Source organism: Sesamum indicum, linkage group LG4, assembly GCF_000512975.1.
Source record: "Sesamum indicum cultivar Zhongzhi No. 13 linkage group LG4, S_indicum_v1.0, whole genome shotgun sequence".
Taxonomy (NCBI): domain Eukaryota; kingdom Viridiplantae; phylum Streptophyta; class Magnoliopsida; order Lamiales; family Pedaliaceae; genus Sesamum; species Sesamum indicum.
Window position 1 is genome coordinate 13639830 of NC_026148.1, and position 20160 is coordinate 13659989.

At 32.9% G+C, this 20160-nt stretch overlaps 3 protein-coding genes across 3 annotated transcripts; all 3 read left to right on the forward strand.

The window, feature by feature from the left end:
- Positions 4111-6177, forward strand: LOC105160954 (probable 2-oxoglutarate/Fe(II)-dependent dioxygenase). The gene is made up of 4 exons (XM_011078499.2): positions 4111-4534; positions 4615-4856; positions 4932-5256; positions 5722-6177. Exons 1-4 carry the CDS (start codon positions 4283-4285, stop codon positions 5977-5979), a joined length of 1077 nt encoding a protein of 358 aa, XP_011076801.1. The 5' UTR covers positions 4111-4282; the 3' UTR covers positions 5980-6177.
- LOC105160994 (spermidine hydroxycinnamoyl transferase-like) lies at positions 13009-14815 on the forward strand. The gene has a single exon (XM_011078540.2). The coding sequence runs from the start codon at positions 13167-13169 to the stop codon at positions 14646-14648; it is 1482 nt and encodes a 493-aa protein (XP_011076842.1). The 5' UTR covers positions 13009-13166; the 3' UTR covers positions 14649-14815.
- Positions 17976-19789, forward strand: LOC105160956 (anthocyanidin 3-O-glucoside 6''-O-acyltransferase). Its single transcript, XM_011078500.2, has one exon. The coding sequence runs from the start codon at positions 18080-18082 to the stop codon at positions 19463-19465; it is 1386 nt and encodes a 461-aa protein (XP_011076802.1). The 5' UTR covers positions 17976-18079; the 3' UTR covers positions 19466-19789.

Sequence of the window (20160 nt, forward strand, 5' to 3'; positions counted from 1 at the left end):
CGAGAGTAACTACTGACGTGGCATGCCACACATTAAATGGAGAAGGGGTCAATATGTTATCTATTTGATGCCGAGGCATGAAAGCATTTTGACCGAACGTATCCCGATTTTGCAGAAGAGCTGCATAATGATCGGCTGGGCCTTTGCACAGATGATTTTGCGCCTCATGGTCAATACTTATTCATGTTGGTCCGTTATCATTACATCGTACAATCTCCCCCTTAGTATGTACATGAGTTCTAAGTACATGTTTCTAACAATGGTGATCCCTGGCCTTCCTAATCCGAAGCGTCTGATCGATGTGTATTTGAAATCGTTGATCAAAGAGCTGCTGTAGTTGTGGTATGTGAGTGTTCGAATGTACGATAATGCCACGGACAATGCATTCATCATGCGGGTGGTGTTGATGGGGGTTGTGAACAACCTACCCGTCTATGGGATGACATTTGGGTGGAGTACCGTTGGTGTTATGGATGACGTGTCATGAGCTAGTATAAAATATAAATTCAAAACTTGTTTTTATGCAATTTGACATTTTCTTTTATGTAAGTGCTAATGTGGTAGAGAAGAGATAAAAAATATCCACTTCAAGTGTCAAGTCATTCTTTAGTGCCACATGGGATAAATTAAACTATGACCAAAGTTAGTGGGGATTAAAAATATAGTTTCTCAATAAAATAAGTCCAGCTCATCTGTCACGTCAGTCTTTAGTGCTACGTGGGATAAAAAATCTCAAATTTATACGCATATGCCTTGTACATGCTTATTTCCAGTGAAAATTGGAAAAATCAGTCATCAGAGTACCTAATTGAAGCATTTTCTCAATATAGTGTATAAAAAAATATGATAATTATCATAATTAGTGGACTAAAATTGAACAAGAGTCAAATTAATGGAATTATATATATAAAAAAAGGCCCTTCTTCTTTGCTTTTCTCTTATCTCATAAGGATAATTGCATTTAACCTGTAAAAAATTTATCCAATATTTTAATTAAAATGTACGTCTCTTCGTCTAAAAGAATATGAATTGATTCTATAAATCCATTTTCATCTTATTTTTCATGTCCCATTTTTAAGTTATTACTTGACTATTATTTCTAGAATAAAATTATCGATGTTGGAAACTCACTCGGACATGATCCACATGAACCGACGAATCTCCGGAGAAAATGCGTCTTAGTATTGAATTGGCATATATTAGAGGTAAAAAATGGAAGACGAGTACATAAAAAATGTTAAAAAATATAAACTATTTTTAAGTGGTTACCTAATTTTGTAAAATAAAGATACAAAATTTGTATGAGGATCATAATTATCAACTAGGAAATGACAACACGTAAGGCATGGCAATAAAGTATAACTAAAGATTTTATCCATCGGATCACGACATTGAATGCAAATGTATATTTTCAATGAGATCATGATATGGTATGTAAATGACTAATGCAAGCTGTATCATGTGGTACGTTGACACTGGATTAATTATTAGTATGAACATTTTATGTAGGTGGATCAATCAACCAATAAGACATATAAAATAATAATCCAACATCGAAATTAAAATTGAAGAAAGAACCTGACATGCTAACAGATCTATACGCGAAGTCTCGCACCAATGATCAGTGTGCTGTGCTAATGATTGAAGAGGATGCAGTAAGAAATTGTGCTAATTTTTTCTTTAATTGATTCAGAATGATTTATGGGATGAACTAAGGTAGAATCATTGTTAACATTTTGACTAATTATACTTTACTGACTTGAATACAGTTATCATCCTTATAGTATCCACTCTAAATCAATTACCTCCTAAAGTATTAAAATTTTTGAAAAAAAACCCTGACCTTTTATACTTATTAGTATGAAAATATATGTCTACTATTTCGATATCAATGAAATACATATATAATCATGTTAATACAAAATAAATGAGTGTATTGTATTTAAATTATATTAGCGCATGCGTCACACACATAATAATGTTAAGATAATTACAAAAGTGGATGTACTAATGTCGCTGTAAATATTCTTTTGTTTTTGTCACTAATTTGATGTGACTGGGCGTTAGGTCTTAATTTCCATGAGTAGTATTGAACTTGCTCGAGCTTTGCGAACTCGAGGATTGACCTCTGAGCTGGATGCTTACTCTACCAAGATTGAGTGATGGGCTCCTGAGAACAAAACTAGAACATGAAGATCGTCGGGTGCGTTCCCGACAACGACCCTCTGACGCTCAAGTTAGTGGTGTTTTAGGTGAAAATGTGCAATCAGATGAATATATAGGTCGAAAACAAGAATAACACCGTTACCTCTAAAACAGCGCGTCGGATTATAGGGCCAAGTGGTTACTGTTGTTTGGGCCACGTATAAACAACTGAGGTACAGGCGTCCTCGATCGGATGGCTATCCGTGTATCAGGGTCTTCTGTAAGTAATCGGGTCATAATTATGGGTTATCCAACCCGCTGAGTCTTATATGCGGATCTTATAATGACAAAAATGCCCTTCATTAAGGGTCTTTTCAGTATTTCATATTAAAATTGGGATTTTCCCCATCAAGTATAGTTACGACTATTATTCATATAAGGTTAATTACAATTAGACTCATTTTAAAGAATGTGATATTTTTTGTTTTAAAAGATCTTTGAAAGTGTATTAGTTTGTACTCTCTCCGAATTTTTTCCTTCAAAATTGAACCCTTCCTACAAAGTTTAAGCGATAAATGTCGAGGGATTAAAGCTTGGCTTCTTAAATTAAAATAACACAATTTAGGATATTTTTAATTATTTTTCTCAGAATTAAACAAAATCAAAACCTAGTGTACATAAAGTAATAAGAAAACTAAGGCCCAGAAATTCATTAACAATTTAAACTAAAACAACCAAAAAAAAAAATAAAAATCCATCAAATATTACCGTTATTGGTTTTTGCAAGGCAGAGATTAAACGAAAAGAGAGGGGAAGGAGACGCCTAGAGAGAAAATGTGCAAGAGGGGATGAAGACGAAGGAACGAAAAGAAAGAAGAACAGAGACAGGAAGGAGAGAGAACGTGGAAGAGGGGATGAAAAATATAATTACATTTGCGAAAAAAAAAATTTTTTTTGAAGGAAATTAGGGAATAAAACATAACGATCTCCTTCTTTTCTCACAAAAATTGAATCCTATCTTTCTCATATTTCTATAAGATAAAACCAAGTACAAGTAACACAAACAATCAGGTCTTCTACATGTGAATCAAGTAGGCCAAATGAAGCGCTCATATGCTACTATTGAAAAAAAAATGGACAATTTTTCCTCCAACCAAAAATATTTAATCGCAACATACTAGGCATGTGACCTACATTGTTAAATTATAGATGAAAAAGTGTATAAAGACCAAAAATACTAATTTTTGTAAGTTATGAGACTAAAAGTGCTAATCCTGTAATGAATGAGATGAAAAATGATATGAGCTAACTTATGGGACTAAAAATGATATTTTCTCGATGAATTCTAATGGGAAAGCATGAAGAAAAGGAGAAATAATAAAATAAAATAAAAAAGTAAAATATTACCTAATTTATTTTTCACTTAAATTAGATTATATATTTAAATACCACTTTAAGATTAATTTAATGAGACGCAATTGGATTGTGTCCTAATATAATAATTTGGTGACATATGTAAAAAATCATCCCAAAAAGTGTCCCAATAAATATATTTGAGAAAATTATAATTTTAATCCTCTAATTTAGGGGTTGATATTTTTAATTCTGTATGAATTAATTTTCATAATTTAGTTTCGTAATTTTAAAATTTTAAATATTTTAATTATTTTTCGATCTATTTGAATGAAAAATTACATGTGATTTGTACATAACCCAATTATAATATTATATGAAACTGGCGCCTATCAAAATTAAAAAACCCGGCCATGTTGTCTTGGTATGTGCGACGACTTATGAATCCGTCATTTGAATATTTGAAATTAAATGCCAGCACGAAAACTAATGTATATCATGTCTATTAGCAAATACAATCTATAAATAATAGTTCCAACTACTACTTATGAATTAAAAAAGAAAAAAATAAAGAAAAAAGAATGGCATCCATCTCGAGGCCAGATAAATTATGAATAGATACCTATGGTATGTCTATGCACAATTAAATTTATAAGTTTGATCCATAACATCTTATCACTTAGAAATCTATATAAATAGATATGGTTCGAAGCATATAATGGAAGGTTCATTGAGATAAAGATCTGTAAGAATACGTTGAGTAGTTGGCGTGAGCAGTGGAAAAATGCCGCAAGACGAAGCATTAGGAAACGGAACTTGCTTGCCGATACTTAGTGTTCAGGAGATAGTAAGAAGTGATGCTGAAAATGTACCGGAAAGATACATAAGGAACCCTGACAACAGGCCTAACTCTACCGAGATAAGCCTGGTTCCGGACGACCACATTCCGGTCATAGATTTCTCTTTGCTTGCTCAAGGAGACGAAGAAGAAAGAAGAAAGTTAGAGGTTGCCTGCAAGGAATGGAGTTTTTTTCAGGTAATAACAATTGAACATAGTTCTTAATTTCTGTTTCATGACAAAAGAGGAGATTAGTAGGACGATGGTGTTGTATGCAGATCATTAACCATGGGGTGGAGGAGGCTATACCAAAGATGAAGGCTGCTGCCGCACAATTTTTTGATCTACCACTGTCGGAGAAGAAGAAATACGCGATGCCACCAGATTACTTCGAAGGATATGGACAAGACAACAAAGCTGAGGACAAGAAACGTGATTGGATGGACCTTCTTTGGTTGCTCACAATGCCAGCCCACTCCAGGAACACCAAATACTGGCCTCTAGCAATACCCGGTTTCCAGTATGTATAACCTGTAATTCATATTTTACTATATATGCAAATTTTTAACTAAGATATATCTCTACATGCAAACAGGGAGTCGGTGGAAGAGTATGCAACCGAAATGCAGAGGGTGACCTATGAAATCTTGGGGAATTTATCGTTGTTGATGGGTCTGGAAAGAGATTTTCTCAAAGAGTTACATGGAGAAGTGAAACAAGGGACTAGGATGAATTACTATCCGGCTTGTGCTAGACCTGATTTAGTGTATGCACTTAGTCCACATTGTGATTACACCTCAATAAGCTTTATTTTGCAAGATTTCGACATTACAGCTCTCCAAATTAAGCACAACGAAATGTGGGTACCAGTGAAGCCAATTCCAAATGCAATTTCTGTCCTCGTTGGTGATGTTATGGAGGTAAATATATATTAATCCATGCTTGATTTGTATTTGCTACGGTTTTTTTTTTTTCTTTTGACTATAATAATTAACCGTAGCATAAAATTATATATTTTTTTTCTAGTGATCACAGCTACACCCCTGAGTTTGTTAGTGTAATGTTCTTCATGGGATTTTCGCGAGAGCTTTGCCTTTGAACATAGGATCTAATATTAATTACTATTATAATCTCATAGATTGTCGCTGTAATTTTACAAAACGTAAGGGGTGTTAATTTGTGTGTTTTGGTCTAATATTGGAGAGTGCCAATATAATTGCCCTAATATTTACTTTGTGAAATGTTAAAATTTTAAGGACTGAATTCCCAATGTGGTATACATACTATAAGATAATTTGAAAAGCTTTTAAGCGTATAGCCAAACACCCTATTAATCTTGTGCAATTCTGGTTAAACTTAACGCATGGTCTCTGGCAATATTGTAGTCGTGGAGCAATGGAAAATACAAGAGCCTTCCGCATAGAGTTGTTGCAAATGTGGAAAAGCCGAGATACGGTATCATATCATTTGTGATTCCAAGCAATGAGGCGAAGCTGGACCCACTCAAAACCATGGTGGATGATGATCACCCTCCACTTTACAAGAATGGACTCACGTATATTGAATACCTTCTATACACACAGACCAAGGAAACGGAGGAAGATAAATACGTCAACATCGATTACCTCAAAATACAGAACTGAATAGTTTTTATTTTTATATATTTCCATTTTGCGTTGGTTTGGTTTGTAAGCGTTGATCTTTGTTTGTTTGCATGCATTGGTTTGAAGACACTCGCATATCTTTCCATTGTTACAATTTCGAATAAGGGTTGATTCGAAGCCCTCCTATGTTGTAGCTGGTGTCACTCTGATGAACGATTTGATTTCCATCTTACTCCATGAGTTTGATTATTTTCGACAAATTTTGCAAAGTGAATTCACTATATATATCTATATCTATATGTATAAAATGAACGCTTAATCGTGATGGTAATTCCAAAGGAATAAATGGATTTATCATTTTTGACGGAATTTCCCAAGAAACTACTTTACATCACAAAAGAGCTTGTCGAAAATAATTTCTAACAATTTTCAGGTGGAAAACCAATTGTAAGATAGTTGCTCTTTCCTTCTTGTTCTACTGCACATATGGATTTCATTGCACAATTGTCTAAGTTGTAGGAACCTCGTTCATATTTACAGGCTAAAAGACATGAAGAGTGGCAGTAGGCTATGGATCAAGAAAATTGTAGCTCTTGAGCAGAATTGGACTTATTGGTATACGTGGAAGAAATATTGATTATGGGGCATTCAACAGATTTGATCATTGTAGTGAAGAGATACCTAATGACATCTTCACTATCAAGGACCTTGGCCATGCCAAGTATGTTTTAGGCCTTGAGATTGCACGCTGGAATGATGGGATGAGCAGCACGCAACACGAATATATACTAGACATCCTTACATAGACTAGCATGACTAAAGCTCAGCACTGAGCACGGGTCTCATCTTCAAGACCCCAAAAAATTCAGGCGACTAATTGGTAGATTACTCTACTTGGGCTTCATTAGACTTGGCATATGTTTTGCAGTTCAACAAATTAGTCAGTTTTTTCAATGTCCCACAGACCTTCATTGGGATGTTGCTCTACATGTCATCGATATTTGAAAGGATCCACTTCAGCGGGGCTATTTCTTCCTGCCTTGAATGACTTTCAACTTGTTGCATATACTGACTCTAATTGGGCTTCTTGCGTCGATTGTATCTTCCTCGGTTCAACACTCATTTCTTGAAAGTTGAAGAAACAGAATACAGTTTGTGAACTCCAGTTATTGTCTTATATGCTCCGGGATTTCCACATTGTTGTCTCTATTTCTATCCCATTTTTGTGTGATAATTAGGTCGCTTTACACATCACATGAAAGCACTAAACACTTAGACATCGACCATCACATTGTCCTGGATCAATATAAGGCAGGTTTTATTCTTATCTTTTATGTTGCCAGCAAGCTCCAACTTGCTCATCTGTTCTTGATTCACTTGCCCACTTATATTCTTCCTCGCCACTGTTTCTACAATCTGATTTCCAGGTTGCTCTAGATTCACTTGCCCGCGATTCAGCTTTAGGCGGGGGAGGAGGAATGTCAAGATTATCGGAGTAGTACAATGACTTTGGGTTGCAACTGTTGAGATGATCGTTTTGTACAAACGCGCATTTCCCTTGTTCCCACTTTCATTCACACATTTTTTGTCCTCTATTCCTTTTGTAAGATAGTTGTTCTTTCTTTGTAACACGTTCATCAGTGAGCAGTAGCAGTTTTCCATTTTAGACCAGGAACAGCTGGTGCCACACTGGCAAGTTAGTTGAGAAGCTTCCCCGCCTAACATCCTCCTATTTTAATCCCTATATTCAGCAAATTTTAATGAATACATGAAAATTTTCCCATAGTTGCTCTCTACATCTTTGACATTCGGTTTTCTCAATAGAATATAAGCTATTTTTAAGTTGTTCGTATTTTTATAATACAAACAGAGTGAAGAATATGGATAAAGATATAAAATCTGTAGGAGGATCATAATTATCAATTAAGAAATGATAACACTTAAGGCATGGCAATAAAGTACAATTAAACAAAGGTAATTGAATGCAAATGTATATTTTCCATGAGATCATGATATGCATGGTATGTAAATAACTAATGATAGCTGTATCATGTGGTACGTTGACAGTGCATTAATTAGTATGAACATTTAATGTAGGTAGATCGATCAACCAATAATACATATAAAAAAATAATCCCACATCGAAATTAGAATTGAAGAAAGAACCTGACAGGCTATCAGATCTATCCGCTAAGTCTGACACCAAGGATCAGGATTCTTCACATCTATGTGCTGTGCTAATCACTGAAGAGGATACAGCAAGAAATTGTGCTAATTTTTTCTTAAATTGATTAAAATTTATTTATGGGATGAATTAAAGTAGAATCAGTGTTAACCTTTTGACTAATTATACTTCACTGACTTAAATATTGTTACCACCCCTAAAGTATTTACCCCATTTCAATTACCCCTAAAGTATTAAAATCTTTTAGAAAAAAACCCGACTTTTTATTTTTAAATTTGAAAAGTCCATTTTTTATCGTTATAAAATTATTTTCTAAAAAAAAATTAAATGAATTTCTAAAATGTCAAATCATCTTTTGTCAAAAGATTTTTCAATTCTAATTTTATTTATTTATCAAACTCTTTTTTGTTATCGTAATCCTAAAGTACTTGAAGCTCACAATTTTTTAGTTGCACTTGTTGGTCAAACTAAATTAAAAATAAATTTATACATGCATATATATATATATATTATTTATATATCTACTTAAAAACATACAATTAATAAAACTAAAATGAGAGATGAACAAATAACAAATTAAAGTAAATAATCAATACATATTTATAATATATATATATATATATGATAATTATATGCATGTATAAATTTATTTTTAACTTTGTCTGATAAACAAGTGAAACTAAAATAAAATTGGCCCAAGTACTTTAGGATTATAAAAATAAAAAGAGGTTGATGAATAAATGATACTAGTTGAAGGTTTTAATACTTTAGGGGGTAATTGATCTGGGGTGGATACTTTAGGAATGATAAATGTATTTAACCCTATTTAATTTAGCATCCAATTAAAAGTAAGGATAAATTACAACGACTTTTCCTGGGGTTTGGTATGATTATAAATACCCCTAATTGTTTGAAAAATTATCAATATCCCTCTAATTTTAATAGTCGTCTAACAATTAGCTCAATCCGTTAGATTTTTATCCATTTTTATGATGAACTAACCAAAATACCATTGTGTATTAAAAATTATAATTTTATTTATTTTTTAAAAAAAATTATAGACTAAGTGGATAATTTTTTTTTATATAATTTTTAAATTTTTTACATCCATCCCGTTTGATTTTTTTTATAAGTTTTTAATTTTTTAAAAAAATAAAAAAATACAGTAAGGGCAAAGTTGATAATTTTATACATCCATTCAAAGATTAGATAATTTCATCAAATATTAGGGGTATTTGTAATTTTTTAAATAATGAAAAGTATTTATAATTATGTCAAATATCAGAAAAAGTCATTATAATTTACCCGAAAAGTAATTTTAAACGATGCGGAAATTAAATAATGTATTGGTGGAAAAATTATGTACTGCAATTTTAATAGAGAAACACTTCAATGCAAGCATTAAGTAAATATTCAAGTGTCAAGTTAATGATATTATACCATTTTAATCATCACAAAAGGGTCCTCACTTGCTAATGATAACATAACAAATTGGGTAAATTACAACGTTAGTCGTTTGACAAAATTACAATTTAAAAAATTATAAATATTTTTTGAAATTACAAATACTATCCTAATATATCTTTTTTGTGACAGTTCATTGTAGCGGGTATTTATTAGTGCAGTATTTATAATTTCAGTGGGAGTATTTGTAATTTTTCAAACAATGATGGGTATATGTGATTATAGTAGACCCCCGTAAGTTAAAAAATTATATTTAATACCCATAAAATTTGTTTCCAACTAACAAATAAGTCGTTCGTGTGCATTAAAATGTGAAGGTATATAAAAGTAATTTGAAAAAGATATAAAATTTGTATGAGGATCATAATTATATATCAACTAGGAAATGACACACGTAAGGCATGGCAATAAAGTATAACTAAAGATTTTATCCGTCGGATCACGACATTGAATGCAAAATGTATATTTTCAATGAGATCATGATATGGTATGTAAATGACTAATGCAGGCTGTATCATGTGGTACGTTGACACTGCATTAATTATTAGTAGGGACATTTAATGTAGGTACATCAATCAACCAATACTACATATAAAATAATAATATATCTAACATCGAAATTAAAATTGAAGAAAGAACTTTAACATATATTTGGAAGATTGAGCATTGCAAAACTCTATCACTATGTTTGTTTTTATTTTTAAGTTATTTTTGGGATAAGTCACAACATACTCAATGTTTGCCATCATTCAAAAACACCTTATTTAGGTGTTTTAAACTGTTTTAGCATAAATATATATACATAAATATATATAAAAAAGATATGATTTGACAATAAATAGTAATTTTTGTCTCCGAAAACACAAAATTAAACATACAATACTTATTTTATATTATCTCAAAAAATAAATCCAAACATACATATTATCTCTAACACACATTTATTTATCTTTGTTGATAATTTCCCTCTCTATCTCCACAAAACACAACAAAACACTCAGTATTTCTTTCAAATATCAGCAAATTCAATGATCTTTGACTAACATGTTAATTAATTTCTTAAACTAAACAAATTTCATATGTACTAAATATAAATTTTTAAACCACAAAAAATTTAGAATTAATTATAAAAAAATTCAAGAGATGACTGTGTAATTATCTACTAAAAGAAAAAAGAAAAGAAAGTTTGATGAAGTTGACAAGGGTGGGCCTAATGCTTCATCTTTGAGTGAATGGTTGGAATGTACATATACAAATTATGTCTTGTTTTGAATTATGGCAGGCTTTTCAGCAATATTTTCTCTTCTACCCATACCCCTAATAATTGCCATGTATGTATGTACCTTATCTTTGGGTATTTTCTTTGTGTTTTTTGGTTTTTGGATTGTTATTACCGACATGAATATCAGTTGTCTGCCAAACCATAAACAAACAATTTCCTCTCAATATTATTGGAATCAATAATTACATTGCAAATAATTACTTTCATTCACTATGATTTATACAATCCCAACTATGATTGCTTGTCATTTCATCCCGTCTAATTTGAACGAGAAAGAAATGAGTTTGATTGAGATAAGATTGTTTTGAAATATGTAATTAAATACGAGATAAAAATGTAATAATGATAATTGACATGATATATATAAAATATATTATATAAAAAAATAATCCGTCGTAGTTGTAATTAATGTGATATATATATATTTTTCATCAATCTCTCGCCATTTTTAATTATTATCATTTATTATTCTATTTTCTTAATCATGCGATGAGACTGAGAGTTGAAAGAAATAAAAATTTGGGTTTTAAAATTTAAGGATAAATTAAATTAACATTCTTTAAAATTAGGTTAAAATATATAAATACCTCATATCTTTTTTAAAATTATAACTAGATCCCCTAAGGAGTGTTAATATAATACTTTTCAGGGAGTGTTTGTGTAAACTTTTGCCTTGGAATAAAAAATTTAGCCGTAATTCCAACACATATTTATACTTGTCAGTATGGAAATATATGTCCATTGTTTCGATATCAATGACATACATATATAATCATGTTAATGCAAAATACATCAGTATAAGAGGATGCTTCTTGTGCTTTGGGGGGATCCACTTCATGCCCCTTTATACGTGCTATACATGCTCATGAAGAAAAAAAAATATCAAAATTGTAGAGAATATTTTGAGCAGAGAGATCCAAGATCCAAAGGTTCAAAGATGCCTATAATGTGAATTACATCACGTATATAAACTAATTAGTTACCTAATTCTATTAAGTTTAAAAAAGATAAATTCCTAATTAAAGTAAAAGACTAAAGGAATTAAATCTATTAACTTTAAAAAATTTCTCCAGCAATTATAATCTCAACCATGAAAAGATATCCAAATCAGCTTCAAATCGTTTCAAAAATCAAGTTTTGAACCTTCCTTTGCAGCTATATTCTCGCAGGGGTTAGGACGTCAATGACCTGATTCCATCCCTCTATAGTTTCAATGAACGGATCCATATTAGAAACGATTTTTGGAATCATCATTTTTTCTGCTTCAAATTTCCCTTTTTTTTTTTTTTGTGTAGTGAATCTAAATAATTAATGTTCAATTTTTTTCACAGGAGTCCGAACTCGACGGACTGCCCAAGCAAATGAAACTCTACGCAGACCGGAGGAGCCTTAGGACAGAGGCGGGTGCAGTAAGTATTTTTCCTTTCATAAGTTAAACATTTTTGAAGAGTCATTGCGAATTAATTATCTTTCATTCTAATTTCAGGTGATGTTCTGAAAGTTGGTGGTGTAACATGCCTCCCAACACTAGTCCCTTGAGGCTTCATCTTCAACAACCTTAGTGATACAAGAGGATACGCTGCAATTGGGGGCCCGAAAAAAGGGCATGTCTTTGGGATGGGTCAACAATCCGGTCCAGGCATAGCATTAGATTAGCAACTTTTTTTTCTTATGTTTTAATTCGAGTAAAAAAATTGCACCAAAAGTTTGTTTTTTTATTAATACTAATTGATGGTTTTTGTTTTCTGTATTTTTCTCTAGTGTTTAATTATTTATAAAGCATATATACTGCAATTTCCTCTTGAAAGTATAGATGAGTTGTTGGGATATTATATTTATTGAATTTATTAATTTATTACTTCCCTTGAAATTTAAATTATTCACTTAATAAAAATACTTTTTTTTTTAAAAAAATAATTTGGTGATGATTTAATATGCAAAATATTAAAAATAATATAATTATCAGACATGAATGGGATATTAAGTGTTATATTTTTTTAATTTAAAAAATAAATATTACATCAAGAATAATTTAGAAGAGTAAAGTGTATTTAATCCTAATTTCAAGGGATGAGATATTCTATATTGCATGAGGAAAGTCGTGCCGAGCATGTTTATATTATCATTTGATAATTTTTTAGATACGGAATGCAGAGTTCTTACGTTTTCTATTAAGTTAGGTGATGTCCTTACATTACAGATCCTAGAAAACTTGTATTGAGCTGCGTACAGGTCCTCATTTCCTCGTCAATCAAGACAATCTCCTCAATTGTATGAAAAATCCAAAGAAAAAAAATGAAGATCAGATTGATCAGTAGTTGTTTGGTAAAACCAGCTGAACCCACATGGAACGGGTCTTTACCCTTGTCGGAGTTGGATCAAATAGGGAGTCTTGGCTATGTTAGCTTGATCCATCTCTACAGACCTCCACAAGATTGGTTAAGTCCACCAGAAGCCATTTCAAGAACATTGAAGAGCTCGTTAAGCAAAGTATTGGTCCCATTTCATCCATTGGCCGGTCGCTGGAGCCGAATATCCCGAGGGCGGTTTCAGATCGACTGCAGTGGCATCGGAGTTCCGCTCACAGAAGCCGAGTCGGACGCCACTTTGGATGAGCTCAAAGAGTTTGAGCACCACCAACTTGTTCCTTCCTTTGATCTTGAGCAACTTCCTCTGGTTGCCGTCCAGCTCACTAGGTTTAAGTGCGGTGGCGTTTGCCTTGGCGTCGCAATGTCACACGCAGCCGTGGATGGCCAAAGCGCCTCCCATTTCTACACGGAATGGGCTAGGCTTGCTAGAGGAGAGCAACTAGAAACCCAACCTTTTCTTGATCGGAAATTGCTAGGAGATGTCGGCAGAAAGCCACACTCTGCTGCTCCGCCACTGCAACCGCCACCGGAGTTTGACGTGCCACCATTATTGATTGGTGAGTCTGGCTGCAAAAATGAGAGGGAAAAGACCACCACCCGGGCTTCTTTAAGGTTGACGAAATTCCAGATCGAGATGATGAGAAGGAAAGCAAATGAGAATCGTGGGCCAGCTGCTGCCGGATCTAGTTTTACAAGTTACGAGGTTATAACAGCCCATATCTGGAGATGTACATGCAAAGCGCGGCGGCACGTGCGGGAGCAGCGGTCGAGGCTGAGCATCTCGGTAGACATAAGGCGGCGCATGCGGCCACCATTGCCGAAAACTTATTTGGGCAATGCAGTTCTTGACGTGGTGGCGTTGGATTATGCTGGTGAGTTGGTCTCGAAACCGCTATCTTATGCTGCTAGTAAAATTCGGGAAGCCATCAATAAGGTGACGAATGAGTATGTGACTTCAACCATTGATTTCTTGAGAGCGGTGGACGATTTGTCGTCGTTTCAGGATTGGAACTCAATCAGCAGTGATGATGATGATGATGATGATGATGACGACAAAGGGTTTTTCTGTGGGAATCCTAATCTTTGCGTTACTAGTTGGTCTACTTTGCAATTTCATGGCTTAGATTTTGGATGGGGAAAAGAAGCTTATATGGGCCCTGTGGATTATGGTAATGATGGTGACTGTTTGATTATCCCCAGTGGACATGATTCTGATGGATCTGTTGTTGTTATAGCATGTCTTCAAGAACCCCACATGGAAGCTTTCAGGAAGTTCTTCTACGACGACATGGAATTGTATGTACATGAATCCCGTTGTCTTAATTCCGACAGATCTCAAATCATGGACATCAATTCGAGCATCCAGATGAAATGTATGAATGTTGATGCTCCCTCCATGTTAACTTAATTGGTCGTTCTGAAAGATTGCAGCTTGTGACTGACAAAATAATGGGAAGTTGCTTCGATCCCTTTTCTTGGTTAATTTTTCTGTTTATTTGTGTTACTTTTCACAAGGTGATGTACACTGCGGTAATAACGCAAGTCATAAGTTTTAATTAAATAAATAATTAAGATTCCTTAATTTGTTTTTTCAATTACATTTACTTTCACTTTTCCACAATCGCACTATTATTTTGCTGGTTAGGACCAGTTATGACCGAACTGGAAAATGCAATTAGCTTTTATCAGTTGTGTAGTGTTTATTATTTGTTTTATTGATCCAATCATGCCAATTAGGTTCTACAATATATATAATTTGGTGCTCCCTTTATTAGCAATTCTAACTCTAGCCTCATTTAATCAGACGACAAGTATAATAAACATGTCGCATCATGATTTGTGTATAGCTCAAGAAAAATGATCAACACACGACAAACATATTACAATTGTCATTTAATTGATTTTGTTCAACAAATCTAATTTTAGTAAGAATTTTTCCTCTTAATTATTAGTTTTTCTATAGATTAAATACAATTTATCCCTGTGTTACTGAAAGTGCAAAACAAGGCCATATGAAAAAGTAGTTACAAAAACCACTCCGACGATTTCAAAAAAAAAAGGGCAAAAGACCCTCATTGAGCCAACGGTGTGTTACACGTGCTCCTTGTACGATGTTTCTTCTTTTTAATAATAAAATACTTTTTTAACAATAATTCATGTTCCAGATTTATTTTCGTAAAAAAAAAAATAGTCCGGGTTTTTGCATATATGTATATATATATTATGTACATAAATATATATATTATCTATTCTATTATACATATCTATTAGCATGAATTCTGTACTATGCACAAAAAAATTTATAAAATTAATAATATTTTCGACTTAATTACATAATGCTAAGTTATATTTAATAACTGTCCTATATCAACTATTTTTTCGTCCCATAAAGAATGGATTTTTTCTTTTTAGTCTCACGGTTTACGCGATTTCCTTTTTAGTCCCATATTTTAATAGACTCTCCATTCTTCGGTTAAAATTTGATGAAAAATAGAATTTGGACTAAATTGAAAACTTTTTGGTAAAAAATGGAACTAAACAAAAATCGCGTAAACCATGGGAGTAAAAAAGAAAATTCTCTTCTTTATGGAACCAAAAAAGGTAATTTAGCCAAATTACTACATTAAGGAAAAATAGTGCCATATGATTTTTCAAACCTGAATAACAATGGAACATTAAAATTCAAATTCAAAAACTAAGAAAAAGAAAAAAAATTGAATGAATCTAAAAGATATAAACTGTAAAAAATAATGATGTTACCTAATTAATAATTTAATGCGTGAGATATACCAAGAGATTGATATAAGTTAATTGATTGAAAAGTATAGATTAAAATGAAAATAAATAATTAGTGATAAGATAAATATTTTTTTACAATAAAAAAAATAATCCTAAAAGTTAAAAATGTTTAAAGCAAATACAATTTGCATTAGTATCCTAAATTTTAAGGTAGAATTTAGTATAGATAAACAATAATCTTAAAGATAGGTTTTTTTTTTTTTTTTTTTTTTAGAAAATAAGTATAAATTTAATTTTTAATGGATCTGTTGGCCTGTCAGCTTCTTTCTTCAACTCTAATTTTCGATTTTCTATGTAGTATTTGTTGATTGTTTGTCCAACATGAAATGTTCATACTTTTATTGTCAACGTACCACATGACACAGCTTGCAATCGTTGTCATTAATTATTTGGTGGAGAAAAATATTTACATTCGATATCATGATCTGATATATACAAATATACACATATATATAGGGATAATTTGCATTTATATTTTTTATAAAAATAATAAAATTATATTTTTTTATAAATAAATTTTGAAATTACACTGACACTCTCACTGAAAATTCACTGTTTATACAAACATTCTTTCGTCGGGATTTGAACGAAAAATATTGATTTAGTGCAAAAAAAAATTGCATAACCAATTTTATCCCTTATTTAATATTTTTATGTAATAATTTTTGCACTAAAGAAGAAGAAAATATAATGATGTTAACCTCGCTCCATATATATATACTAGCGTAGAACTCGTACTATACACGGTTAAAATTATTCCTTTATAAGTACAGAAATATACATGTACGGAAATATTAAATGATGGGCTAAATTGAAAATTTATATGAAATTTTTTTGCTTATATAATTAGAATTTTTAACAGTGTAGATTGAGAATTTTCGAAAGGGGGTCAAGTATAGATTGAGAATTTTTGAAAATTTCAAAACGTTTTTGGAATAATGTAATTTAACAGTTTTAGAGAAAGTTTAAGTGTAATTATTCGTATACATGCAGTACGGATTAGTATCATAATTTTGAAGGTAGAATCGAGTGTGGATAATCTCTCATCTTGAAGATGTGATTTTTTATATAAATACAAGTTTAATTTTAATTTAAAAAACTGAAATTTCTAATTAATGATTAAAATTTTAAAATTATCAGAAATTAATATTTAATCAAAATAAACTTAATTTTAGTTAATCATCATTGTAATATAGTAATTTTAATATTTTTAATATCATAATTATTCTTTTAAAAAACAATTGGTCAATATAGTAATTTTAATATTTTCAGTAATATCATAATTACGATTTCTCTACCCTCTCAAGTCTCAACCCACTATTCCATATTTCTCCCCCACATTCTTTATGTTTTTCCTCATAAATTTTCATATTTTTAGTAAACCCATAATTATAATTTCTTTTTTTCTCTCTCACCTTCTCTATATTTTTTTGCTCGGCAAACTTTCGTATTTTTTGTAAACCAACATTTATATTTTTTTCTTTCTCATTTTACTCCACATTTCTTTCTCCTAACAAACTTCATTCTTTATCCTCATCTCACACAATATTTGTGTCTTTTTTATTTTTTTTCATTTATTTATATTTTTTTATATACTCGGAGGGATCGCGTGTGACAATAATTAGTATAAAGAAAAATAAAACATATGATTATTCAAATTAAAGTTTACTTTTTTATGTTTGTACAAAAATAAACAGACGAATCGTTAGATATCTTCGGACAACTACCTTCAAAATAATTACCACTTTCTTTACAACATTTCTACATTTATCCTTCATAACATTTCTAGCTGGAAAACGTCCAAGCAGCTCCCAAAAATTCCTTTATCAAATTTAAAATTGACATTTATCAATAATAAATATTCGAAAGCTAGAAAATATATTTTTTTTTTTTTTGATAAAGGTAAATTTTGTAAAATAAAAAATACACGTGCATAATACAATAATGATTTGTTGTGGGCTTAGGCAGCATTAATGATATTAAATTCTCCGCATCGTTTTCTGATCACTGACCAGCGCCAGACTCAGATCCCGAACCTCCATGGCTACAATTCTTGAACGCTCTCAAATCTCACCGGCGCTGGACTCGGCGCCGGAGTTCTCTCTCCCGATTGTATTTTTCGATATGGTATGGTATGGGTTCGCAGCAAATCAAAGTGTTCTATTCTTTGAGTTTCCTTGTTCAAAATCCCATTTCGTTGAAACCATTATTCCTGACCTCAAAAGTTCCCTCTCCCTCACTCTCAGTCAATTTCTCCCACTTGCCGGAAACATCATTCATCCTCTCAACCCTGGAGATAAGCTCGTCTTACGTTATGAAACTGGGAATTCAGTTTCTTTTACAGTTTCTGAGTCCACCGCTGATCTCAATCACCTTGTCGGAAATGATCCTCGTGTTTGTGATGAATTCTATGCTTTTGCCCCTCATTTGCCCCCAGCTACCAATTCGGAAAGCTCCAGTTCTTGTCCTGTTTTAGCTCTCCAAGTAACATTATTCCCTGGACAGGGCCTGTGCATCGGGTTTGTAACTCACCACGCTGTGGCCGATGCCAGCACGGTTGTGTCGTTTATGCAGGCCTGGGCTCTGATCAACAGAAGCAAGCCCAATAGGACTGATAATATTCGTGATCTGTTGACAGAAGGAAATTTGTTGCAATTTTACGATAGAAAAGCCGTGACCAATATCAATGGGCTGGATGACATATACTGGCACGAGATTGTAGAATGTTCTTGTCCCGCAGAGCCCCCGTCGGTGGAACTTCCGATCAACAAGCTCCGCGCAACATTTGTTCTCAAGAAAGAGGATATCCAAAGGCTGAAGAATTTCGTTTTGGCCAAGTGTCCCAACATCGGTCATCTTTCGTCTTTCACCATCATTTGTGCGCTGGTATGGGTCTGCTCGGCAAAGTCAGCGGCACCAAGTGGAGAGCACGTCCCAGACGACGAGCCCGAGTACTTCGGCTTTGTGGCAGATTGCCGGGGAAGATTGAATCCACCGTTGCCTGCTAATTATTTCGGAAACTGTGTGGCCCTTGTGAAGGCTGAGCTAAATCACGGAGAAGTAAAGGGAAACGATGGATTTGTAATGGCAGCAAAGGCCATCGGAGAGGCTATCAAAGAAACTGTTTACTCTGAGAAGGGAGTTTTGTACGGCGCTGAGAAATGGCCGGATGAATACGGGAAGTTGGTGGGAAAGAGACAGTATGGGGTGGCTGGATCACCGAGGTTCAACTTTTACGCGGTGGATTACGGGTGGGGAAAGCCCAAGAAATTTGAAGCATTGTTCATTGATGGTGGAGGATCCATTTCACTATGCAAATCCAGGGACTTTGAGGGTGGTCTGGAGATCGGCTTGTCGAAGCCAAAGGTTCAAATGGATGCTTTTACCACAGTTTTTAAGGAAATCCTTGAAAGTTTGTTGCCATGAAATTTTGCACCTTGCACATTATGTTCCGTCAGAGTTTTTGCTGTTAATCTCTGTATCTGAATTCCAAGCAACGAAACAATTAAGGTAAGATTGCTCCGTCTTCAACGCCCTGTCTCAAAGTGACAACCAAAGCTTTGCCCAATGTTTTTCCTTTTCTTTCTTGTTCTCTTTCTGTAAGGACAACGTTGATGTCCGAATAAGTTGTAACCACTTGAATTATAATTAGAGTTGGGTTTATCAATGCGATCTTCTTAAAGGTAATAAGGAGTTTATTCTTGAACTTCAATATATGGCTCAATCTGGAGAATAAAGGATAGAATTAGATAAGACATGGGCCAGGATCTTGTATACTACACATGTGCATGTGATATTCTTATTATGTGAATCTCTTATCATACTTTAGTCATCGGTAATAGATTCTATAACTTTTTAATTTTTTGTGTTTTTGGTCCTATAGCCACTAGAGTTTGCAGATGTAGTAAAAAAACTCATGATGTGCCCCCACCATGCTGTTTTTATTTTGGGACTTTTATTCTTATTGGTCAATTTCTGCCAACATGAAAGTAAATTTTTGATCCTGTAATTTTTGTATTTTGATGTTTAGTTCTTTATTTTTCTAGGGTAGCAAATAGGTCCTGTTACTTTTAATTTTCGCAATTTTGATCCATTAAATCGACTAATGGGAACAGAAGTCC

Excerpts from the sequence above, each read along its gene's own strand:
- LOC105160956 (XM_011078500.2), top strand. The coding sequence starts at position 18,080 with ATGGCTACAATTCTTGAACGCTCTCAAATCTCACCGGCGCTGGACTCG.
- LOC105160954 (XM_011078499.2), top strand. The coding sequence starts at position 4,283 with ATGCCGCAAGACGAAGCATTAGGAAACGGAACTTGCTTGCCGATACTT. Across the intron at positions 4,857-4,931 it reads CTAGCAATACCCGGTTTCCA|GGAGTCGGTGGAAGAGTATG; the intron begins GTATGTATAACC and ends ACATGCAAACAG. Across the intron at positions 5,257-5,721 it reads TCGTTGGTGATGTTATGGAG|TCGTGGAGCAATGGAAAATA; the intron begins GTAAATATATAT and ends GCAATATTGTAG.
- LOC105160994 (XM_011078540.2), top strand. The coding sequence starts at position 13,167 with ATGAAGATCAGATTGATCAGTAGTTGTTTGGTAAAACCAGCTGAACCC.